Source organism: Falco biarmicus, chromosome 9, assembly GCF_023638135.1.
Source record: "Falco biarmicus isolate bFalBia1 chromosome 9, bFalBia1.pri, whole genome shotgun sequence".
NCBI lineage: Eukaryota > Metazoa > Chordata > Aves > Falconiformes > Falconidae > Falco > Falco biarmicus.
The window spans coordinates 4,823,038-4,846,612 of NC_079296.1; the positions used below are offsets into that span (position 1 = coordinate 4,823,038).

Consider the following 23,575-nt stretch of genomic DNA (forward strand, 5'->3'; position numbering starts at 1 on the left):
CACGCTGTGGGAGACAGGCGGTGGGCTCTGGCACACCTCGCTCCCCCCCAGTGCCTGCCTTGTCAGCTCTGATCAGGAGGAGGATCAGTCGGCCCTGGCTTTCTCTCTAGATTTAATTAACAGGCCTTTCATCTCTACCCTGAAGGAATCTGCTATCTTCTGTCTTCTTAATTAACGTTCATTAAGCGAATCAGAAGAACCTTTTTTCCTCACCACCTCCATGGCTCTTAACCCTTGCAGGTTATGCCAGGGCAGGAGAAGGCTCCTAAGCTGTGACAGCAGGTGGGGGTGTCATCACAGCCTTGGTCACCACATCTCTACATGCTTGGACCACAGTCCTGGGGCAGTGGGAGAAGTCTCTCCAGGTGCAGAGGGCTTCAGCTGAGGTTGGGCCCCATTATACCAGTGGGGCTGGGGGAAAATCCCAGCTCTGATCCTCTTATGGACACCCTTCTTCAAGCTCGTCCATGCCCCTGGGAGACAGGGGTTTCCTGTAACCAGCTTTAGTTCTTCATCCTGTTCAGGAGTGAAGCACATCCATGGTAAGGTAACGTGTCTGTGCACAAAGGGTTCACTGCGAGAAGCCACTGTGCAAACCTGGTAGGCATCACAGTGCAGGAAAGATGCGGTGCGGTTTTCCCTTGCCCTTGCTGGACACTCACAGGGGACAGGGTTGGACCAAAGCCACTGGCTGACCTTACTCCTCCTCAGGCCATATCAGGGTGGCTGCCAGTCACAGGACTGGAGGGGTCTGTGCAGGGATGGGCTCTCCCACCTCCCCACTTTGCCCTCAGAGATGACACAAGGAGGCATGACTGGAAGGAATTGCTGAGCTGGGTTTTTCAGTCTGGGCCACCACCAGCAGCCAGGCCCAGAGCAGTGCCAGACCACGAGCTGGGGCTGGATCCTGCCCAAAGCACCCAGCCCATGCACAGCAAGTGTAGGGCATCTCCTTGGGCAGTCAAGGGTTTGTGCCCAGTGCCTGGCAAGGGGCTCAGCCAGCCTGGGGCACAGCTGGACCAGTCTGGGGATGTGCAGCTCCCACACCAGCTGCAGCATCCCCACTGCTGTGCACAGTGGTGTCACTGCTGATTCCCATCAAGCTCTGGCCCCGTGGGCCATCCCCTCACGCTGAGTGGGCTGTGCTGCAGGAGGAGGTGGGGGTCAGGATACTCATCAGCTTTGCTCAAATCCACTGTGTACCCCACGAGCAGCCATCAAGCCCTGGTTGCGTGGTCTCATCGCTCTTTAATGTGGACCCCTCTGCAGGAAGGGATGGGCCAGGTAGGGAAATCAGCTCCTGGGTGTGTGTAAGGTCCCAAGGAGGAGGTGGCAAACCCATGACGAGAGCGCCTCTCCTGCTCAGAGCTTGCAGCCTCAGTAGCAAGGGGAAAGCAAAACACCTGGAAAACGTCATCCCTGCAGGATGCAAATCCCTTGAAACTGGTGGCAGGGATATGTGGGGCAATTATTTAGCTGAAAGCCCTTCTCTTTCTCCCCAGAGGCTGACTGGGTTCGCCACCAGCCACCCGCTTCCAGGCAGCTGACGCACAGCTCCTCGGTGCTGGGAAATTCACCCTTCCCAGTGGAGCTGGCTCCGGCTGTCAGAGCCTGGGTCAATATATGGTAATGGGGCTTTGAAACGGTGCTGCTGCGGGAGTCGCTGCCGAAGACTCTGATTCACAGCTTCCCTCCAGTGCTTTCTCCCTGCAGTGTGAATGGAGAAGGAGAATAAAATAAATAAGAGTAGAAGGGAAGGGGAGGAAGGGAGCTTAATTATAAATGAGGGCTAAGTTTCCAGGGCTCCTGCGAGCCAGGGCAGGGGGCAGAGGCAGCATTCCCCTGTGCACCCCAATTTTGCAAACATACCCCCTGCAAGTGGGGGTCAGGGTCTGCCCATGGCATTGTGCCAGCCTACCTCTCTTCCCCTTTGCTGTCACCCTCCTGTCCCTGTGGGTCAAATCCGGAGGGTGCCACAGTCCCAAGAGGGATCCTCTCTGGCACGAACTGCAATTAGCATTACCTGAGAAGCTGCTAATGAGGTCTGGTGACAATCTGGTTTTGCTGCCCCAAGGAGTTGCCTCCACGGGCATGTGCCCTCATGCTGGGCCAGGGGACTGGGCTGCCCCACGGCAGCAGGCGGGGATGGGACCCCCACTCGTGGGTGTTGGTGTGGAGGCTTTGGGTGTGTGTCACAGACCCATGACCCAGCTAGGCTGATGTGAGTGGGGGAGCAGTGGGGTATCCATAAATCAGTGTGGGGGGAGAAGAGCGTGCTGGCTCTGCTCCAAAGCCTTTCTCCCACCCCCTCATGATTTTGGGGCTATGAGAAAAGCGGTGGCCCCCACCAGCTTAAGGAAAAACTCAGGTGGGGCATGTATCACCACAAGCTCATCCCTAGGGCTGAGAAATGGAGGAGCTCAGCTCCCTTCGTGCAGCCAGAGGTGCAGACTCCCCCATCCCAGAAGCAACAGGGCCAGGGTGCATCCCACTGGAGGGGTCCCATCCTGCCCAGCCCCACGGCCTGGGGACCAGGGTGGCCTGGGGGAAGCCCAAACTCCACAACCCGGGCTCACAGACAAAGCTTTCGACATTCCCAGCAGCTTCCACAAGATGGACCTCGGAGCGAGAGGAGGTGCCGGGCAGGGGGACCCGTCCCATCCCGTCCCATCCCATCCCATCCCGTCCCGCCTGCTCCCGCCATGCCACCCCGAGGAGGCTCAGAGTCCGGCCAGGCGAGCCCCAGCATGGCACGGCCTCCCGAGCTCTGCTTGCTGGTCCTGCTGGGGCTGGGGCTGGGGGCAGAGGGCTCACCCGCCTGCCAGGACCCCCAGGGCCAGCCTCGCCGCTGCATGCCCGTCTTCGAGAACGCTGCCTTTGGCCGGGCTGCCCAGGCCACCAACACGTGCGGTTCACCCCCTGAGGATTACTGCCTGCAGATGGGTGCCCGCCACGCCAGCGCCCTGTGCCACCGCTGCGATGCCACTGACCCCCGGCTCCACCACAACGCCTCCTTCCTCACCGACTTCCACAGCCAGGAGGAGAGCACCTGGTGGCAGAGCCAGTCCATGGCCTTCGGCATCCAGCACCCCAACTCTGTCAACATCACCCTCCACCTGGGTAAGGAACTGCTGTGGTGCCAGTGAGGGAAACTGCATGGAGAGCTGGGTGCAGGGCCTGGGGGGGTGGGTGCTCTGCACCCTGTAGCTCTTGGTGCCGGTTTTGCATTAGAGAGGACCCTCTCCAGGGCTTTTAGGGGGTGCAAGGAAGGAGGTGCCCTTTGTGAAGTGCTGTGGGTAGATCACTGAAAGGACCCGGGCAAGGTCTGCCCTGTCCATCAGCCAAACCCTGGTTCTTTGTGGGGTGAGGATGCCAGCAGCCGTGCCTGCCTGTGCTGCTTCCCAGCCTGCCGTGCCCGCGGTGTCTGCCCTCCTGAAGCTGGTTTTTTGACAATTATGCAAGTCTGCAGAGCAGGAGGCAGGCGGGTCCCTACCCCTGGCCACCCACCAGCGGAGATGTGCCTGCTGGGGGTGAGCACTGTGGGTGACAAGCCTGTGCCATCTCGCCCTGTGCGCTGCTGAGGATGCCCAGTATGCCCCAGGAGCGCAGAGCTCTGCGCACACTGTCCAGCCCCAGCAAGTTTCCCCAGCTGGGATCCGATCCTCTGTTTTAAACACTGTGCAAGCTGCCTGCTTGGAGGCTACTTAAACCCACGGGCATGCCTGGCATTTTAAAAAGATTTTTTTTTTTAACATTTTCCTGCCATCTAAACTATCCTGGCTATTGGCCAGCACTGTAAAATCTTCATTCCCTGCAGTCTCCTACCACCTGCATGCTGAAGGGATAGTGGAGGGGCTGTGGTCAGAGCCAGTCACGGGACAGTCAGTGTGGCACAGCGCGGTGCTGGTGGGACCCGGCGGCTGGGGTCAGGGTGATGGTGGAGGGCCTGTGCCTGCCCCGGCAGTGATGCGGGAGCTGCCTGGCTGGGCAGAGGTCATCGCTTTCCCAGCCCCCCATGAGCGGGCGGACATCTGGTCCTTGTCTTCGGGCCATGGCTGAGCTCCCCACCAGGCATGAGAAGCGATGCCAGAGGAGTGTACCATCCCCACTCCCTGCTCCTGCTCCTGCCAGCCCCGCTTGAGGGGATCTGCCAGCCTCTTGCCCATCTAACGCAGGCTGTCAGATTGCCCCAGCTCCGGTTGTGTTTGACCCGGGGCACAGGCAACCCAAATGCAACCTGCATGGCTGGGCAAGACACGGTCGTGGCACCAGTGCCAGCTCAGCACAGGGACACGTGCGGGCGCCAGCACACCGACCGATGCAGCAGCCCCTTGTTCCAGCCCGAGCTGCCCAAACCGTGGGGCTTGCTTCCCACTCTCAGGCTTTCCTCTGGCTCTTCCTTGGCTCCTCTGCACGCCCTCTCGGACCCTGCACTTGGCTTTCCAGTTGTCCAGTCCCTGTGACCGCCCTGCTGTGTCTGTCTCCCATTAACACATCCAAAGCCACAAAGTTGCACTGAGCTCATCTTCAGCCTCGGTCCCTACACCCTTTCCTGAGCCAGAGCATCCCTTTTTCCTGCATGGCTTGTATATCTTACCATGCTAAAAAGTGCCATTTTGGTGCCTGGCTCACTGCTGTCTGACCTTTCCCATAGCCACAGGGACCCATTCTTGTCCCAGCTGCAGACCTTTATTGCTACCTTAATGCTTTCACTTGGGTTAGGGAGGAAAAGCAGAACCAGCCCCTGGGGATGCGACCCAGGACGAGTCCTTGCTCATGAGCTCCACTGAGTAACTGAGTTTTTTAACCCACATAGCGTGTCCCTGCCAGCCTGCTCGTCTGGCTCAGTCCTGAGTCAGATGTCTTGTAGGTTCTCCAGTGTGGTTACCTGGGGAGCTTATTAAATAAGATAATGAATGAGTTGGACAAGACCTGTGTTTACCTGCATGCTGTTGATTGGAGTTAATTAGATTATCCTCCTTTAAATCTCTCTTCTCTGCTTTAAATCTCTCTTCTCTGCGAGGTTTCAGCCACGCTGTTACAGTGCATTGGACTCAGAGCAGATCAATAATACTGAGCGCCCGTGGCTGTTGCGTTTACCCTGTCAGACGTCAGGGAGGAACCCAAAATATCCACAGGCTTGCAAAGGCAACAGGCACCGGGGGTCCCTGGGTAGCTCTCTGCATGCCAATGGCTTGTTTCAGAGTGTCTTGATATGATGGTATCTGCATTTGTGACTGATTTTCCTGTGGGATGCGAGCCTGTGGTGGGCTTCCAGAGCTAAGGCTGAGGGCACTGGAGGTAGCTGGGGACACATAGGTGACACAGCTGTCCTGCATGCTCCTCTCCTCTCAGGCCTGGGGCCCCTGGCACGGTAGGAGCTGCAGTTTGGGCTCTGCGAGAGGCAGGTGAGCACTTTGGAGGACAGCACAGCTGGGAAGGCATCCAGGGGTCCCGGTGCTGTCACCCTTAGCTGCCTGTGCACCCTCCCAGCATCCCTGCCCTGCAGCACGCCTGGCGTTGGGACATGTCACACCTTCCCAAGCAGCAAAGGGGGGACAATCAGCCTGGGCTAATTTCTGGGGTGTTTTTTGGTTTTGTTTTGTTTTGTTTTTCTTTTCCTTTTCTAAGCAGAATTTGGCTGATTAAAATGCCTGTCTGAGAAAAGCACGCGCTCCCTCGGGATGATTCCCCAGCGCAGCAAGTCTCCTCCATCCCAGCTGGAGGCACTGAAATTGAGCTGCCCCAGCCCAGCCGCCCCCTCCCCTCGTGTGGGGCTGCTTGGGGCAGGGGCTGTTTATTGACACAGCGCTGAGCTCCCTTCCTCTCCCAGAGGAAACTGCTCCGGGAGGTGATGGCCCCGACCTCACTGTTTTAGCAGACATCCCCCGCGGGACTGTGCTGTCTGGGAACTGGCGCCCACCGCATGTCCCCCCCAGTGCGGGGTGTAAGGCAGGGGCACCCCCACTGTTGCCAGTCTGGAAGGGTCCCAAAGGGAGGTGAATTTGGGGAGAGGCACAGGGGAGCATGGCAGTGGTGGAACAGCCCAGTTGCAGTCCCTTCTTGGTCCTTGTCACCTCCCGGTGGGCTGCGAGTGGGTCTGACCCCCCCGGGCGCTCAGTCGGGTGCTCCCTGTGTCCCTGATGGGAGGCAGCTGCTTTTCCCAGCTCTGGTAGCCGGGCTGCCTTGGCTCCCCTGCAGCAAAGTCGCAGCACATATGCGACAGTATTCATATGGGCCCAATTAAAGGCTTGTTTTCCTAGTCCCGGAATAACCCCTCTAACATTCCCAACTCATTATCTTTTCAAATAAAGCCAAAACCTTGCAGCTAATTGTTTTGCGCTGTCAGGAGTGGTGCTGCTATGGAGCAATCCAGTCTTTGAGCTGGTCCTTCATCTCTGGCAATTAAGCGGTTCTGATGTTCACTTTGGTGTTTTCTTTTCCCCTTTTTGCTAATTCTTTCAAGCGCTTCCAGAGCTGCGCTGGCTGCCCTGGGGATTGGTGGCTTCTCTTTGCCTTCATCCCAGCAAAGACAGCAACGATGCCAGGTCCCGGCACGCAGCTCCCTGCAAAGGGACTGGCCTTGAACCTTTCCACCTCCCCATCCCTGTGGCACTGCTGCCCCAGAGATGCTGCTCAGCGCCATGGGCCTGACTCTTCCTTCTGGCTGCTGGTTAGAGCCTGGCTTTGCAGCTACAACCCGCCCGGTGCATCCATTCAATGGGTGGGCGGCTGCACTGGGGCAAGAATTGGAGCTGGATGAAGTTTGGGCTGCAGCGAGGAGGAGCTGGTTAAGGGGAGCTGGATAGTGAATTCTCCTCTTTTAGCTGTGGCCAGGAGAGGAAAACAGTGCCCACGGTGGGAGCAGGGGGATGCAGGCAGCTGTGCAGGATGGGGTACTGGGATATTTTCAGTCCTGGCACAGGCTGTGGTGCCTGTTGGGTGATGGGAGAGGGTGACAGCGTGGTGGGTCTGTCCCCAGGCAAAGCCTATGAGATCACCTACGTGCGGCTGAAGTTTCACACCAGCCGCCCCGAGAGCTTCGCCATCTACAAGCGCAGCCACGCCAAGGGGCCCTGGGTACCCTTCCAGTACTACAGTGCATCTTGTGAGAAGACCTACAGGAAGCGGCAGCGGCAGTACCTGCGGCCAGGGGAGGACGAGCAGGTGGCCTTCTGCACCGACGAATTCAGTGACATCTCCCCGCTCAGCGGGGGCAACGTAGCCTTCTCCACCCTCGAGGGACGGCCCAGCGCCTATAATTTTGATGGAAGCCCGGCACTGCAGGTGCTGCTGGGGCAAGAGGGGGGTGGGGTGCATGGTGCCCCAGGACCAAGTGCATTAATGCAGCCTCTCAGGGTAAAAGCACCTGTGATGCCCTGCATCCCTGTAAGAAAGGGTGCAGGATGCATCTTCGTTGGGGTGGGGAGTTGGGGACCCAGACCCCTCACCAAGGTGCCTTCCTCACGTCCCCTGCAGGAGTGGGTGACTGTCACCGACCTGCTCATCTCCTTGAACCGGCTCAACACATTTGGAGATGACATCTTCAAGGACCCCAAGGTGCTGCAGTCATACTACTATGCCATCTCTGACTTCTCTGTCGGTGGCAGGTGAGAGGCAGCCAGGCCGGGGTGAGGGCAGGAGTGGGGCGACCTTCCCAGGGCTGTGGGGCTGGGGCAGCTGATCCCCACCTCAGCCTTGTTTGAATTGCTTTTTGGGGACAAACTGCTCCGATGGGGCTTCCTCCATGTGTAAACTTCCTCCATGTGTAAAAGGAGCTGGCAGTGCAGAGATGGATGATGAAACCTGGAACTCTTTGCCCCCTCCCAGCCCATGGCTTTTAATGGCATGGGGGCTTGTGTTGCCCCTCCTGTGGCCCTGCTTGGTCCCTGGGCACAGCAAAAGAGAGGTCCTGGGGTGCTGGTAGAGAGATGCCCTAAGGCTGCTGGAGGAGGTTGGAATTGGTACAGACATGGTCTGAGGAGCCGGAGCAGCTGCCAGTGGGATTAGGGAGATGATGTGGGACGGAGATGCCGTGGCACCCACTTGGTGCTGCCCATGGGCTGTGCTGCCCATGCCCTTCCCTGGCTGGGAGGAGTGGGAAATCTCTCCAGCCTGGTGTGAGCTGCCTGCCCTGGGGCAGCCCCTGTCACTGTCTTCTCACCCCCGGCCCCAGCAGCCGGAGCTAGTTAGCATCTTGCACAGGCCACCCTCAGTCTGTGGCCTCCCAGCTGGCTGGGCTGGGATTGCCTCGGGGACATGACGGGCAGCCTCAACACCAGCACAGCCAGAGCTGCTTTCTGCCCTGCTCCTCACCCCATGGCCACCCCCGGCTGGCCAGCTCAGCAGCAGGGCCGCATGCTGCACAGCCTGAGCGCCATCCACTGCTGGCTGCTGCCCATGCCAGTGCTCAGAGCGGCTTGTCTGTGCGCTGGGGTCTTGCTGCAGGTGCAAATGCAATGGCCACGCCAGCGAGTGCGCGCCGGACGAGGCTGGGCAGCTGGTCTGCGTGTGCCAGCACAACACGGCCGGCACCGACTGCGAGAGCTGCCAGCCCTTCTACCAGGACCGGCCCTGGGCTCGCGGCACGGCCGAGGCTGCCAACGAGTGTCTCCGTGAGTATCCCCTGGGCTGGCTCGGTGGTCACCGTGTGTGGCCAGCCCTGAGGGGCTGCGCTGGTGCTGCATCGGCTAGTCTGGCAGCTCCTGCCCTTACTGCATGGGAAGAAAGCGCCTGCTGCATTTTGTAAGGCTGCTCTGTGCAGGGAGGGAGGATTTACAACCCAGAGTCCCCCTTCACAGCATCACCCTGAGGATTCCTCGACATTTCCTTATCCCATGAGTGCAGCTGTCTGCATGGTGCCGCCCCACCTCTGCTTCCAATCCAGAGGCGTTGCCAAAAGCTTGCCCCACTGAGCCGAGCAGCCCCTCTGGCTCCTCCAGCCCCACAGGAGGTTGCCTTAACCCCTGGGTGAGCCCTGTGCCCCGCAGGTGCCAACCTCCTGTCTCCACCCCCCAGCCTGCAACTGCAGCGGCCGCTCGGACGAGTGCTTCTATGACCGAGAGCTGTACCGCCGCAGCGGGCACGGGGGCCACTGCCGCAACTGCCGTGATAACACGGCCGGGCCCCACTGCGAGCGCTGCCGGCAGAACCACTACCGCTGGGAGCCCCAGGCAGCCTGCCAGCCCTGCCACTGCCACCCCGCAGGTGCGTGGGGCTGTGCCAAGCTGGGCTCGGGCTGCAAGCCCCCTGCCCTAGCTGGGAGTTGGCTGGGAGGGGTGGGTTTGGTGGGCTGTGCCTCGCCTGGGGTCTCCCCATCTCTCCCTGCCCCGTGTCTCTCCCCAGCTGGGGTTGAGCCTCAGGGCTGGCCGGGGTCTCCGCAGGCTCCCTGCAGCCCCAGTGTGATAGCTCAGGGACCTGTCTCTGCAAAGCCAATGTGACGGGCTGGAAGTGTGAACGCTGCAAGAATGGCTACCACAGCCTCAGCGAAGGCGGCTGCAGGTGAGGAGGAGCGCAGCCCTGGGCAGGAGCAGCAGGACAGGACCAGGGCTCACCTCCTGCCTTCATCTCGCCCCATCCAGACCCTGCACCTGCGACCCAGCAGGCAGTGTGGGCACCTGCGACCCCAACACAGGGCATTGCACCTGCAAAGAGAGGGTGGAGGGGCACTTGTGCAACAGGTAAGCACTGTGGCCCCAGGATGGGGACCGCTGCCCCTTTCTAGGCTGGGATCAGTGCCACAGCTCGGTGGTTGGTGCAGGGCAGGCATCTTCACCTCCGTGGGGCACTGCTGCTCCCCCAGCCCCTACACACAAGCCCTCACAGGGGCTTTGTGGTGGGAACCCTGCAGGGTCACTCCCTGCAGAGGTGCTGGCTGGCTGGCAAGGCAATGGGGCTGCATCCCTCTGCACCACTGGCACGGGCTCACTCAGAGCCGCCACCAGTGTCCCTCCCCAGGATGCTGCTGTGGTCCCCTGCTGCTCTGCCTGCCCCATGCCACCTGCTCTTGTTTCCTCCCCATGCCCAGATGCCAGCCAGGCTGGTTTAACCTGCAGCCCCACAACCCCGTTGGCTGCACCAGCTGCTTCTGCTATGGCCACTCCACCGTCTGCACGGCAGCAGATGGCTACGAGGTGACTCACGTCCACTCTGACTTCAACCAAGGTACCGGCCCCCCAGCCCCAGGCAAAACAGAGGGCACAGCTACACCAACTCCAGCCAAAAAACTCCAGCAGTTTCGGAAGGCTGGGGCTGAGCATCCCCCTTTGGGGCTAACTGGTGGTGACGGCTGGAGGTGGTTTTCTCTGGCTTACTGCTCTTTTGCTGTTAAACCTCTGCTTTTGCCCCCAGCTCCATGGGCACAGGCTGTCCCTGGCTCCCCATGGCATCCCTCCATGCCAACCTGCTCCAGGGGCTGTGCACGGCTCAGGGTGGGCTGCGGGGCCAGGCACAGCCATCCCACTACACCAGGTGCTGCAGGAGCACTAAAAATCAGTTCAGAAAGATAAAAACTAGAAGGACGGAGCTTGGTGGGAACTTTCCCCCTTATTCCCTCTTTTCCACATCCTTGGCTGGGATGTGGCAGGGCAGGCAGAGGAATGGGATGGGGTGCTCTTGCCCAGCTGCAGAGCTGTGCGTGGCTGAGGTGGATGCATGCGGGATGCTCGGGGAAACCCTGCCATCTGCCGCACAGCTCGACGCGTGCAGCGGCCACCCCGTGGCCCCCACCGCAGCCCCCGCTCACTGGGACCCCTGCCTGCGCCCTGCAAGGTACAGGCACCCATCTCAGGCAGCCTGGCTCTGTGCTTCGCCTGTGTCCCGATGGGGTGTGCGCGCCAGCGAGCACAAGGGTGCCAGCACACCAGGCGCAGATTTATCCTGCTTGCCTTTAAACCATGCCGCCAGTTGCTGTACTGCTGTAATGTCTTCCATGGCCTTGAACCAGAGCCAGGCTTTAAACCGAGTCTTTTTTCCACTCTTCATGCAGCCAGTTTGGGGCTGCTCCTTTAGGGACAGGTTTGGCAGAGCCCTGGGCTGGGTTGCAAGAGGCTCAGCATGGCCGGGCAGTGCAGGGAGGACGCAGCCACCTGCCCTCCTCAAGCCCTGCTCCCCAAAGCGCTCCTGAATCCACAGCTGAACCGGATCAGCTGGACATTCCCTGTGCTGGGTGAAAGGGTCCAAATTCAGGACGATTTGATAATCAAGCACAGCCCACCCAAGAGCCAGGGAGGGATTTCCTGGTGTTTGTCCTGTAGGCACCGGGGGCTGGAAGAAATAACTAACCAGGGGGGGTCGGGGAACCCACAACAACTTTAGCTGGTTTCCAAAGGAAACCAACTTAATGCAATGACTCCCCATTTCTCCCTGGCCTTCCTGCGCTCTCCAGCCCACAGTAACATTGGAACCACAGCAGAGGGGCAAAAGTTTAAAGATAATAATTTCCTCCAAATCTAAGAAAATAAACAGATGGGGGGGGATGGCTAGGGCCACTCTCCAGCGCATGAGAGCACAGAGCCCAAGTGGAGCAGGATGTTACAAAGCACTGGCCCCTTACAAGACCCTGGAGAGTTGGGAAGAGGGACAGAGCCCCGAAAGCAGCACCTTGCTGGTGCTGGGCTGGGGGGGACTCGCTGCTCCTTTTGCCCATGCACTGCTGCTCTGTGCCGTCATGCAGGGCTGGAGGGCTGGGCTGCTGCGGCTCCAGGCAATGCAGACTGGCCTCTGCGCTGGGCTGATGGGGACATCGTCATCGACTGGGATGGAGAGGAGCCAGTGGATTTTCTTGCACCAGGTATTGTGTATGCTGGGTCCTTGGGGTCCTGCTCTGCCGTGGGGACACCACGGTGCTCTCATGGGACATTCCACTGCTGTGCTGGTGTGTGAGGCGCTGGGCTCCGTCCCAGAGCTGAGTGTGTCAATAATACAAGGCAGTGTGGGGGATTGGAGAGGTGGATCAGGACCCTGGGAGGGCAGGTTGGAGCTGGCCCTGCTCTAGGAGGGTGACCGTGGCTCCTGGTGATGCTGGTGGGAGCAGGACTGCACTGGCAGCCCTGGCAAGAGTTGGTATCTCCATGTCCTACAGACTTTGCTCCTCTCTTCCCTCACAGAGAAGTTTCTGCAGAACCAGCATCTCAGTTACGGGCAGCTCCTGTCCCTGCTGCTGGGAGTGGAGGGGAATGGGATGGGGACAGAAACTGGGGTGCCCCTGCTCCAGGTCCAGCTGGTGCTGGAGGGTGAGGGGATGCAGATCACCATGTCCAGCAGCAAGAGCGAGCCCCAGCATGGGAAGCAGGCTGTCACCTTCAGGTACCCCTCATGGTGCTTTGGGGAGCCTCGGCTGGGTTTGGGACACAGCACGTCTGATCTTGTCTGGGCTGCCCCATGCTGTGGGGTTCAGCCCCACTCACTGCCCTGCCTGGGCATTCAACTGTGCCCCCATCACTGTGCCTGGCCCCGGTCTGGCGGCACATGGCTGTCAGGCTGGTCCTGTCCTTCCTCCCGCACTCTTTCTCTAACAGGTTGCATGAGGCAGAGGAGGATGTGGAGCCTTCACTGTCAGCCTTCAGCTTCCAGCGCCTGCTCTCCAACCTGACCACCCTTCGCCTCCATGTGAGCCGCAGCCCCATGCGAGGTGGGTGGCTCCATGCAAGTCCCCACAGGCACCAAGCTGGGATGGGGCTGGGGACACTGAAGCAGCATCAGGCTCTTGGGGAAGAGAGGCATTGCAGGGGATGTGTTGGTGCAGGGGCTGGCTCCTCCCTGTGAACACTGCTGAGCTCTCCAGGAGGGATTCTGGGGTCTCCTGTGCCTGTCTGGAGCATTTCCAGGCAGGATGGGGAGAGCAGGGCTGCAGGACATGCCACCCATTCTCACGCTGCTCTCCCCTCTCGCAGGCAGGCTGTACCTGAGCGATGTCCAGCTCACCTCCGCTCGCCCTGGGCCGGGGGCACGGGCGGGCTGGGTGGAGGAGTGCACATGTCCCCTGGGCTATGCGGGGCAGTTCTGCCAGTCCTGCGCACCCGGCTTCAAGCGGGAGAACCCTTTTGGTGGCCCCTTTGTCAGCTGCGTGCCCTGCGCCTGCAACCAGCATGGGGACTGTCACCCCCTCACAGGTGCGCACCCCTACCCCCTCTGCTCGTCCCATCGCTACGTGCACAGGTGACAAATCCCTGTCTTTTCTTGTTTCTGAGGGGTGCTGGAAACCATCTGTGAGGTTGCACTAGCCAAAACTTGCAAGTTGAATTGCTTGGCTGGTTGTAGGGACAGGGTTCATAACTGCAAAGTCAGAGGTAATTACTGAAGTGCAGTAACAGGGGTAATTTGTAAGAGGGGCATCTTTCATGGTCCTTCATGGCCTTAAAGGAGAAGAAAGGAAGGGTGCTGGTCCCCAGAGGAGTGGGAGGTGGGCGTCAGGGCAGGAGGGAGGCAAAGGGTTTTGCCATGACAACTCTCGCAGGCAGCATCGCTGCCCAAGGAGCAGAGCAGGACTGGGCAGAGCCCTGGTGCCTGCAAACTGAGGGTGAACCTGAGCAGAGAAGCAAGTAAAAGAGCAGGAAAATACAGTGGTGCCAGGCTTGCGGGAAGACACCAGAGAAGCCAGCTCTCATGCTGCCAGCCCAAGCTCTGCTCTGCCTCTAGATCCAGCTCAGAGGTGCGTGACTGCAGCAGGGACTGTGGCTTGAAGGGAGGAAAAAATAGAAGCAAAGTCTTCAGGGAGGTGTGGCTGTGTCTGGGGTTGTTTGCAGCGTGTTGGTTTTCCCCTCTCTTGCCAGGCAAAGCGTCTGGATGGCTTTGGTTGGGGAAGAGGGGTAGGATTGCAAACCACTGCCTTGGACCTTGGGGTGGCTGCATGAATCCAGCCCCAGCCTCGCTGCTTTCAGCCCTGGGGAAAGGGAGATCGGAGCCATGAGCGGCTCATGAGATGATGCCTTCCTCCCCATCCACCCATGCAGAAAGCAGCAGCTCTGATTGGCACTGAAAAGAGCTTGGAAATAAGATGATGCATTTGGTACCCAGACAGAGCCCCTGGGGCTCCTCGCTGGCTGGCTCTCCTCAGTGAGGAGCGACAACAGTTTATGACCAGGATGGAAAGGGCTGGAAGAGGCACTGTGCTCAGCAAGTGCCCCTGCCCTGCCAGCGGAAACGTGGCAGCAGCTCTGCAAACTCGCCCCTCATCTTGCAGAGCCAGGGCTGGCGCCGCTGCCTGCACGATCCCCAGGGCCAGGCTTTTGATGTCTTGGCCCAGGCGCTGCCAGCCCAAGCCAGCCCACATGTTTCCTTTCGTTTATTTTTCCACCCCTTCCTGTCACCCGCTTTTCCTTTCTTTTCCATCGTCCGGCTCTGCCTGGATGTGAAGAAAATGGAAAAATACCCATTCCCTCCTGCACAACCTGCCTGGTATGACCCGACCCCACAAACCATGGAGAAAAATCCTCTCCCTGGCTTCTTCTCCCTCTCCAGTCAAGCAGAGCATCTGCCTGGAGATGGGGGGGTTCCTTGATCATCCTTCATCTTCCTCCTCCCAATTTCAGAAGGCCGTGACTCACCGGCTCGGCTCGCCACTCACTCCTGGTGGGTGCCGGCTGGTTGCTTGTGTTTTCCATGACAGGCTGGGAACTACGCGCCTCATCACCGAGAAATGTGTTGTCGATTATCACAGGCGCCGACAGACTGGGTGCACATTGACGGGGCTGCATGCGTGAGCCAGCGCCGGCGCAGGGACCACGGGACTGCTGCTGTGGCCCTGGCATCCTCTCCAAAACTTTCTCCCTGGAGAAATGATGGGGCAGGGAGGGAAAATCTTCCAAGTCCTTGTTGGGGGCATGCAATCCCGGTGTGATCACTTGGCTGGAGCTGTGCAACCCTCTCAGCACCGGTGGCGTGCCACACTCAGCGCTGGGCTCTCCACCCCTCCCGCTGTCCCCACTGTGATTTGGGGCTGGTTTTTTGCAGACCCTCAGCTCTATTTTCCTCCTTGCAGGGCACTGCCAGTGTTTGCACAATACAGAAGGTCCCTCCTGTGAGCGCTGCAGCCCTGGCTTTTATGGCAACCCCTTCATGGGGCGTTTTGATGACTGCAAGCCATGCCCCTGCCCCGGTCACTCGCCCTGCAGCAAGGTGCCCAGCAGTGGGGAGGTGGTCTGCACCCACTGCCCCCCGGGGCAGAGAGGTGAGCCTGGGGGCGGGTGTGGGCAAGGGGGCCACCGGCAGCACTGGTGTTCTTGGACCCTCCCCACCTTTTTGCCTTCCCCAGGAAAACGCTGTGAGCTCTGCGACGACGGGTTTTTTGGGGACCCCCTAGGGCAGAGGGGCCCCGTGCATCCCTGTGTCCCCTGCCAGTGTCATGGGAACGTGGATCCCAATGCTGTGGGGAACTGTGACCCTGTATCTGGCCGGTGCCTGCGCTGCCTGTACAACACGACCGGTGACCACTGCGAGAGGTGTCTGCTGGGCTTCTATGGAGATGCACTGGCCCCCGACCCTGCCGGGAAGTGCGCACGTACGTATGGCCCCAGGGGCCCCGCTGCAGCCAAAATTCTCCCAGCAGTGGAGGCAGAGGGTGGAAGGAGGATGCCCAGAAGGTTTAGGGGCTGATGGATGGTTTGGGCTGGCCCTAAATGCTCAGGAATGTCCTTTGCCCCCTTCCTCCACTGCTGTCCTTGCCTGGAGATACTCCGGTCTGCAGGGTCTCAGCCTCCTGGAGCCCTGTTTGATGGGGAGGACGTGGGTCTACACGCTGCGGGGAGAGCAGCCCTGGTGCCTCATTCCTGCAGTCCCATCCGCCAGCCCCATGCTGGCATGTGAGCAGTGTTTTGTCTCCCATAGCTTGTGACTGCCACCCTGACGGCTCAGCCCTAGGGCTGGAGGGCTGCGATCCCAGCACAGGCCAGTGTCACTGCCTCCCTCATGTGACAGGCAGAGCCTGTGGGCTCTGCCAGCCTGGCTACTATGGCCTGCAGCCTGCTGTGGGGTGTAAGAGGTATGTGGGGCACATGTGGGGCTGCAAAGGGACAGCAGTGGCTCTGTGTCCCCAGCTCTGGTCTCTGCTCTTTGCACCCGTTGCTCACTCATCACCCTCTGCCTCTCTGTGCCAGCTGCCAGTGCCACCCCATGGGGTCACGGGACAGCGGGTGCCACACGCTGACGGGGCAGTGCACCTGCCAGCCGGGTGTCACGGGGAAGCAATGCGACCGATGCCACCACGGTTTCTTCGGCTTCTCTGCCAGGGGCTGCCGAGGTAACGGGGACAGGGACTGCGCCTTTGTCCCTAAACTCGGGTGGGCAGCCACGGCATGATGCCTTTCTGCTGCCGTTGCAGCCTGCAACTGCTCGCCACTGGGCTCCATCACCCCGCAGTGCCACGAGAACAGCACCTGCCTCTGCCACCCCGGCTTCGTGGGCTACAAGTGTGACCGGTGCCAGGCCAACTTCTTCCCTGACCCGCCGAGCTCCCGCTGCCAGCAGTGTCCTGCCTGCTACGGGCTGGTGAAGGACGAGGTACTGCCCATGCCCTGCCGAGGGAGGTGCAGCACCCCAGCCCCTGCTCTGCCTCACTGTCCCACCATGTCCCCCCACGTCTTGCCCGCAGGCTGACCGGCTGAAGGCCAGGCTGCAGGAGATGGAGGAATGGCTGCAAAAACCAGGCTGCGACATCCGCCTGGGCCAGTCCCCCATGCTGGGAGATGCGCCCCGTGGAGATGGGCTGCCCAGCCCTCACCTCCTGCAAGGTACCAGGGACACCCCTTCACCATAGAGGGAGCCCCCCTCTGTGAGCTCTCTGCTCCCACAGGGTGCTGTGACATGCTGGTGGGTGCAAGGAGGTCCCAGGTCAGCACTGGGCTCAGGATGGGTGATGGGGTGACTGAGATGGGAGGGCAGCCGGGGGGGGCCATGCCTTTTCGTGTGGGACAGAGCACTGCAGGGATGCTTGCACCCATGAGGGTTTGGAGCAGCCGGTGATGGGCATTACCAGGGGCTGAACATCGGCACATGGGGTGCCCTTTGGGTGCTGCGTCCCTGGGTCCCTCCTGAGCACCCAGGAGGGACTGTCTTCCCCTTTCATCAGAAGGTGGAGGGGAGGGTCTCAGGCATGGGGCAGCCCCATAGGCAACTGGGGAGCCCCGAGCACTGCTGTGAGCAACAAGCAGCTGCTTGTGCTGCCCGCAGGTGCCTGGGCCACCCTCTTAGTGCAGATGGGGCAGCTGGCAGGGACACTGGGCACTGCGCGGGGCCGTCTCAGCAATGCCAGCCGCACCACTGGCTGCTCCGGCCATGGACCCCCCAAGACCTGCATCCTGCTGTCAGAGATTGGGGACGTGCTGCAGTCAGCGCAGCAGGAGATGCTACACACTGCGGACACCCTGGCTGCCATGGTGCGGGCTCCCATCGGCCCCGGGCTCCTGGGGGGGCTGGTGGCTATCCTGGGGAGCAATGGGATGTGCAGGACTGGTGGGGTGTGATGTGACACACACTGGGTGAGTGGGGAAGCCTGGGATCCATGTGGGTATAGCCCACCTTGCAGCTGAGTCAAGAGGAGCTATTTCCCTTGCTCGCTCTTGTTTGCAAACATCCTCCTGCCCTTTGGGGGGTTCTTGTTTGTGCTTGGCTGGTGGAGTCCGGGGGTCCTGCTCCCCACCAGGGTCTCACTGCTGCTGTTTGCATTTCAAGGAGATTCCCCAGGAAATCCCTCAGCAGCCCACAAACTGGAGCCACTGGGCGCTGAAGGTGCGGGCGCTGGCCAAGAGGTACACCTGCAAGTCTGATCCCGGCATGCACGGGCAGAGGAGGCTGCCTGCCCAGCTGGGGGTGCGGGATGGCAGCTCCTTTCCCAAGAGACCAATCCTAATATCATCTCTCCGGGTGCTTTTGTCCCTGCAGCCATGAGGACACCGTGGCACAGGTGGAGGCGGTGGTCAGGAGAGCACTACGTGCCTCCAACGCCAGCTCCAAGCTCCTGCAGAGCCTGCTGGAGGGGAACGCGATGCCAGATGTGCAGCGTGAGCTGGAGGCCGGGTGAGGGGCTGGCAGCAAGGAGGGGCTGGCAGGGCACCACAGCCCCTTGCCTCTGGCCAGGTCCCTGTTACAGGACTCTATCACGGTGATTTGTCACCTGCCCAACAAGAATGTGCTGAGTCCTGTCAAACTCATTACACCACAGTGTTGCAAAGCAGAAAGCCAGGGTGCTCCATGCTGGGGGTGTTTCAGGGAAAGCCCCCAGTATTTCCCCCTACATCCATGTCTGGAGCCAGGACTCAGTATACTGTCACCTACACCCTTCAAGGGGCCGGAGGACCCCAGGTGACAGCAGAGTCCTGTCCACATAGGTACGAGGAAATCCAGAGGGTGCGGGAGGAGCTGGGTGCTGGCGTGGCAGAGGTGTCAGTGGAGGCCAGGAGAGCTTTTGCAGCTGTGCAGCAGGCAAATGCAGACATGGCCAAAAAACTTCCGCAGGTGGCTGCACTGAGGCAGGTGAGCAGTGTCCAAGCTAAGGCTCCTGCTTGTATCCCTGCCCCCTGCTTCACCCGTTAGGCAGCAGCACCTCCCGGGCTGGGAGATGCTCTCTTGGAGCCTTTGCCATCCCTGACCCCACAACAGGCACTGCCGGTGCAGGCTGGAGCCCTGGCACAGGACCTGGCAGCGCTGGAGCAGGCAGTGGAGGCACAGGAGCCATCAGCTCAGCAGGCCATTGAAGCATCCCGTGCCCTGGCAGCCAGATTGCGCCGGGAGCTGCAAAAGACCCATGGCTTTGAGCAGGTAATTGCAGCTCACTTGCACCAGGTGTCCCTGCAAAGTAAGTGATGGGGACACACTGTTCCAGCTGGAGCTGTGGGCATGCCAACTGCATCCCTTTCCTGCCTCCTACCCGGGGCACAGGGAGGGTAGGTGAGCCCCATCCCTGCTGCTCCACTGACCGGAGGGACCGTGCCTGCATCCAGGAGGTTGGGAGTGGATATTTTGGAAGGCATCTCCACATGGGTTTCCAGATCTCCTGGATCTCCCAAGGAGCTTGCCTGCCAAGCAGGAGAGAGCTGGGACCCACATTTCTCAGCTGGGTGCAGCTCTTCACTCCCTCCCCAGCCTCACTCTTCCTCTCCTCTCCCCAGCTGCGGCACCGGGCTGGTTCTGCCCACGGCATGGCCACCTCGGCCGTCTCACATGGAAAAGCTGTGCTCTCTGATGCGAAGTCCCTCCTGGCCAGCTTGGAAGGTAAAAGGCACCAGCCTGAGCATCTCCAGCCACAGCTTGGCTCTCACCACGCTGGCTCTGGGTGCCAAGGGAAGAAAGGGAGAGTTCGGTGATGGCTGGGGTGTCCCCACAGGCATGAAGAAGGTGCTTGGGCATCGGAAGGGCCAGGCTGCCCTGAGCAGGAGGATGGCACTTGTGCGCAACAGGGCAATGATGGAGGCCCAGAGGAAGATTCAACAGGCAGAGAAGACACTGAGAAACTCCTTGTCCATCTCTACCACAGCCCAGAGGACAGCTGGGGAGGCTGAGCAAGTCTCTGGGGAGAGCACCAAGGTCTGAGGAGAGGGCTGTGGGGTGCAGGGAGCCTGCACCAGGCTGCAGGGCACAGCCAGGCTTGCAGCCATCACAGGCAGAGCCCAGCCTGTTGCACGCAGGGCTGCAGAGCTCCCAAATACAGCTTCTGCTGCCCATCCAGCACAGCACAGCCTTGTCTGCTTGCAGACCAGGGGGATGCACCCAACTAGGAGCCAGTCACAGTGCCTCTGCATGTCCCTGGGTGACTGTCCCCATCTCTGTCCCTTTGCAGAGGGCGCAGGCTATGCTGCAGGAGAGCAAGCAGGCCCGCAAGCATGCCAGCCAGCTCGCCACACGTGCCAATGAGACCCAGCAGGAGCTCTCCCGGCAGAAGCATATGGCTGAGAAGCTCAGGGGGGACCTGGAGGAAGCACATCAGGTGTGTTGGGTCTCCTCTAGAGCCTGGAAGGGGCTTTGCCCATAGCCCAAAGCATAGAGAAGAACCTGACTTTTGGGCTCCACCATACAGGGAATGCCTTGGGGATGTTCCTGGGATCCCCTCCCCTCTCCCATCCAGCCGAGGGTCAACAGTGTCCCTGATCTGGGTGTCTGTTTGTGTTGGAAGGTTCAAAAAGAAGTGAGTGAGATGGCAAAAAGTCTCCAGGAAGCCCGGGGCTCACTCATCTCGGACATCGAGATCCTGAACAACCTGTTAAGCAGCCTAGGTGAGACCTGGGTGGGAGTTGGGTGCAGGCTCTTGGGGAAGGACCAGGATGTCGGGACTCAGGGCTCTTCTGCTCACTGGTGCTGGGTCTCCTGCTTGCTGGCCATCTAGGCTGAGCTGGGTGCCCTTCGGCTGAGACTGCTCAGGGTCTTAGCAAAGCTTCTTGAGGGCTCATGTCTAGAGGAAAGCTCTTGTACAGAATGAACTGGGGCTTGCTGAATGCATGTGTTCATGCCCGGTGTGAGGACACTGATCTCCCTTGGCATCTCCAGGAGGAGCAGGGCTGGGCCAGGGGTTCAGTCGCTTTGGAGCTGAGGGGTGTTCTGGGCTGGGTTCGTTCCTTGTTGATGATTGGTTTTGCTCCAGCTCCTCTGCTTTGATCATCTGGGTACATCTCTGAGTGCTCCAGAACTCTTGTATCTGAGAAATTTTGCAAAGGGGTGGAAATCATTACCCATCTGTAAGAGAGAGATGTGCCCAGGCCCTGCCTGGAGCCACAGTCCTATTCTCTTATCCGTGATCACTGGGAAGCTGCAATGCCTCCATGCCCCACTGCACCCACTCCCTGTACTTTGCCTGGCACTGAAGGGCTGAGCCCCTGGAGCATGTCCAGAACCCCTCCTGCCTGGCTTTCAGCCTCTCATCCATGTTCTCTCCCCTTGCCCAGGCAACCTGGAGCAGGCCATGCAGGTGGAAGCGGTGCTGAGCGCCGGGCGGCTGCAGCTGGAGCGGCTGTGGTCGCGCCTGGCCACGCCGGGTGCCTTGGGCAGCCAGCTCAGCCTGCTGCAGCAGGCAGCAGCACAGCAGCAGGAGAAGATCCAGGCATTTGAGAGTGACTTGGCTGAGATCCGGGCCGACAAGCAGAACCTGGAGGACATTTTGCGGAGCCTCCCTGAGGGCTGCTCAAAGTGGCAGTGATAAGTCCCTGGCCGCTGCTCCATCACCTCTGTGCCTCCCTGCACATGGGACAGCAGAGCGAAGGACACCCTGCATTCACCAGCATCAATCCCCCTCATTGCTCTTCACGCTGCGTTCCACACAGTATCACACCCCAGGTCTGCATCTGCACCGATTCAGGCTCAGTGTCCCGAGCACTCTGCGGCATGACTTCAGCCACCAGCTCTGTCCTCATGGTGATGGGACAACCAGCTACAAGGGACCACCGATGTTTCTGTGCAGGATATGGAGCCGTCACAGGGTTGGTCTCTCACCATGGAGTGAATGAAGAACCATCACAGATTTCCTCCATGCTAGACACATCCCTCCATCCCTCCTTCCCCACCACAGCACAGCATGCCGGGGAGGGACAGCTTATCATGTAGCGTCCCAAAGCTGTGACACCCAGCAGTCCCTCCTGCCCCAGGAGATGAGAGGGGTTGTTGCACACATGCTGGAAGGTGGTCCTGCTGCACAGTGCCCTGCAGTGTGATGCTCATGTGCTGTGGTTACAGAGGTGCAGAGATGAATCCTGGTGAAGCCAGGCACAGAGCTGCTCACTGGAGGGCATGGAGCTTGCCTGCTTCCCAGGGGAAGGGAGTTTGTAGCAGAGAGGGCTAAATTTGGGGCCAAGCAAGAGCAAAGCTGTACCTTTAATCAGCTGCTGGCACGCAGGTGGGGGCACCCTCTGCCTGCTGCAGGGTAAGAGCCTGCTCCAGGGTAGCGCAAGGTTGCTCCTGCCCACAGCTCTGGCCTTTGTGTCCTGTCCCAGCTCTGCTTGGCTCACTGGATGTCACCAGGTCTGGCTATAAACCAGCCCAATTGCCAGCAGACCTAGGGGCTGGGTGGCATAGCACTGCAGCGGGCAGGGAGGTGGGAGAGCTGACACTTGCAGCTGCATCACCCACAGCCCCGCATCAGCACCCACACACCCTCCCCACTGGAGAGGAGCTGGCTGGTGGCACCAGGGCTGGACAGGGAGCAGCTGGACAGGGCCAGCTCCTGCCAGTGTCACTCCCAGTGGGTGGCAGAGGTCAGCGGCTGTATCGCCTTTAAAGGAAAGGCATGTGCATTCACCCCGCGCTCCCATACGGCTGGGCTGCTCCATGGGGCCATGCAGGCAGCAGAGCCACATCCTTGCTCAGGCCACCCTGTACTGGCTGTACGTGATGCCAGGTAGCGGTTGAAGTCATTCCCAGAAGACCAGGAACAAGTCCCCAGGCTGGTGCCCACTTCATTTTTTAACCTGTTTTATCTGTGGTGTTCTGCTCACAGTGCTGGAAGTCAGGTTTGCCGAAGTCTTTTGTAATGCTGTATGTAAAACTGCTGCCATAGACATCGGATTCCCCCAACGTTGCCTCTGGTGGGTCCAGGGGTCTGGAAGGGACACAGGATTTTCCTACTGTGAACAAACCCATCTCCCTCCTAATACTGCACAAAAGCTGCCGAAGGAGTGGGGTTCCAGAGCTGCCGTGCTGCAGGAGGGTAATGGCAGGGGCTCCCCTCTCACTGCCCGAGGACACTTCAAAAGCAAAACCATGTAGCAGTGAAAGCACAGAGTGATTTGGCTGGGCCAAGAGGCAGGGAGCCACAGCCACTTAACGTCTCCCTGGGAAGACAATTACATGTCTCCAATCAACACACAAATTTGCTGTTGTTCCAGAAATGTCAAGCCTCTGCCCTGTGCTTGCTGCTGAAGATGTGGTTCATCCTCCTCCCTGCTCTCCCTGGAGCTCTGTGTTTTTTTAGCTGGTGACACCTGCCTAGAGCTGTATCCATTAAAAATTCTTAATACAATACCTAGCTGCCCATCCGCCCGAGTGTGCGGCAGCAGGAGGGGCACACGCTGTGGCTGCGCTTCCTGCTTTCTCAAAGATCAGAGGCAGCTGCACCCGCGGTTAAGGGCAGCTGGCTCTGGGGTGGTGTGGGGAAACCGCCTGACAACTCTGCTAAAACCCGCTTTAGTTCAGGCTTTTTAAAAAAGGTGTCTAGCTGAGCTTGCAAGGGGGTTGGAGGGAGCTGAGTGCAACCGCCCACACGAGATCCTGGCCAGGACAAGCACCGGTCACGCCTGTCCCTTTTGCCGGCGGTTCGTGCTCAGCCGACACCGACTGGCAAGCGCTTGTGCTTCATCACTGCCCACGGCAGTGCCCGGGGGGGCAGCGCAGGGGATGCCGAGGGCGCACCCGCCCCGGGGTGGCAGTGGAGCGGAGCCCGAGCGTACCCCGGAGCCGCAGCCGCTGTGCAGGGCGAGCGGTGCGCGCTAGAGGGAGACCGGTCCGGCCCGGCACGGCCCGGCTCGGCCGTCGAGGGTGCCGCTCCGCTGCTTCCCCACCTTGCTCCGGACCCTGCAGTTCCCCAGGGAGAGCCCGCCCGGCCGCCTGCACCTCCCCTCCCCCCACCGCCGGAGGAGCGGCCCGCAGCGGGGCGGGCATT

General features: G+C 60.1%; 1 protein-coding gene across 1 annotated transcript; it reads left to right on the plus strand.

Annotated features, from left to right (window-relative positions):
- The first annotated feature begins 2,286 nt into the window (after positions 1 to 2,286).
- LAMC3 (laminin subunit gamma 3) lies at positions 2,287 to 22,491 on the plus strand. Its single transcript, XM_056352305.1, has 28 exons — positions 2,287 to 3,120; positions 6,983 to 7,287; positions 7,480 to 7,610; positions 8,449 to 8,615; positions 9,019 to 9,207; positions 9,384 to 9,501; positions 9,582 to 9,680; positions 10,028 to 10,164; positions 11,675 to 11,791; positions 12,108 to 12,306; positions 12,519 to 12,631; positions 12,894 to 13,112; positions 14,981 to 15,169; positions 15,254 to 15,499; positions 15,826 to 15,979; positions 16,095 to 16,237; positions 16,319 to 16,497; positions 16,589 to 16,727; positions 17,167 to 17,372; positions 17,668 to 17,744; positions 17,878 to 18,012; positions 18,324 to 18,468; positions 18,595 to 18,753; positions 19,104 to 19,206; positions 19,319 to 19,518; positions 19,772 to 19,918; positions 20,105 to 20,204; positions 20,871 to 22,491. Exons 1-28 carry the CDS (start codon positions 2,376 to 2,378, stop codon positions 21,119 to 21,121), a joined length of 5,112 nt encoding a protein of 1,703 aa, XP_056208280.1. The 5' UTR covers positions 2,287 to 2,375; the 3' UTR covers positions 21,122 to 22,491.
- The last annotated feature ends 1,084 nt before the right edge of the window (positions 22,492 to 23,575 follow it).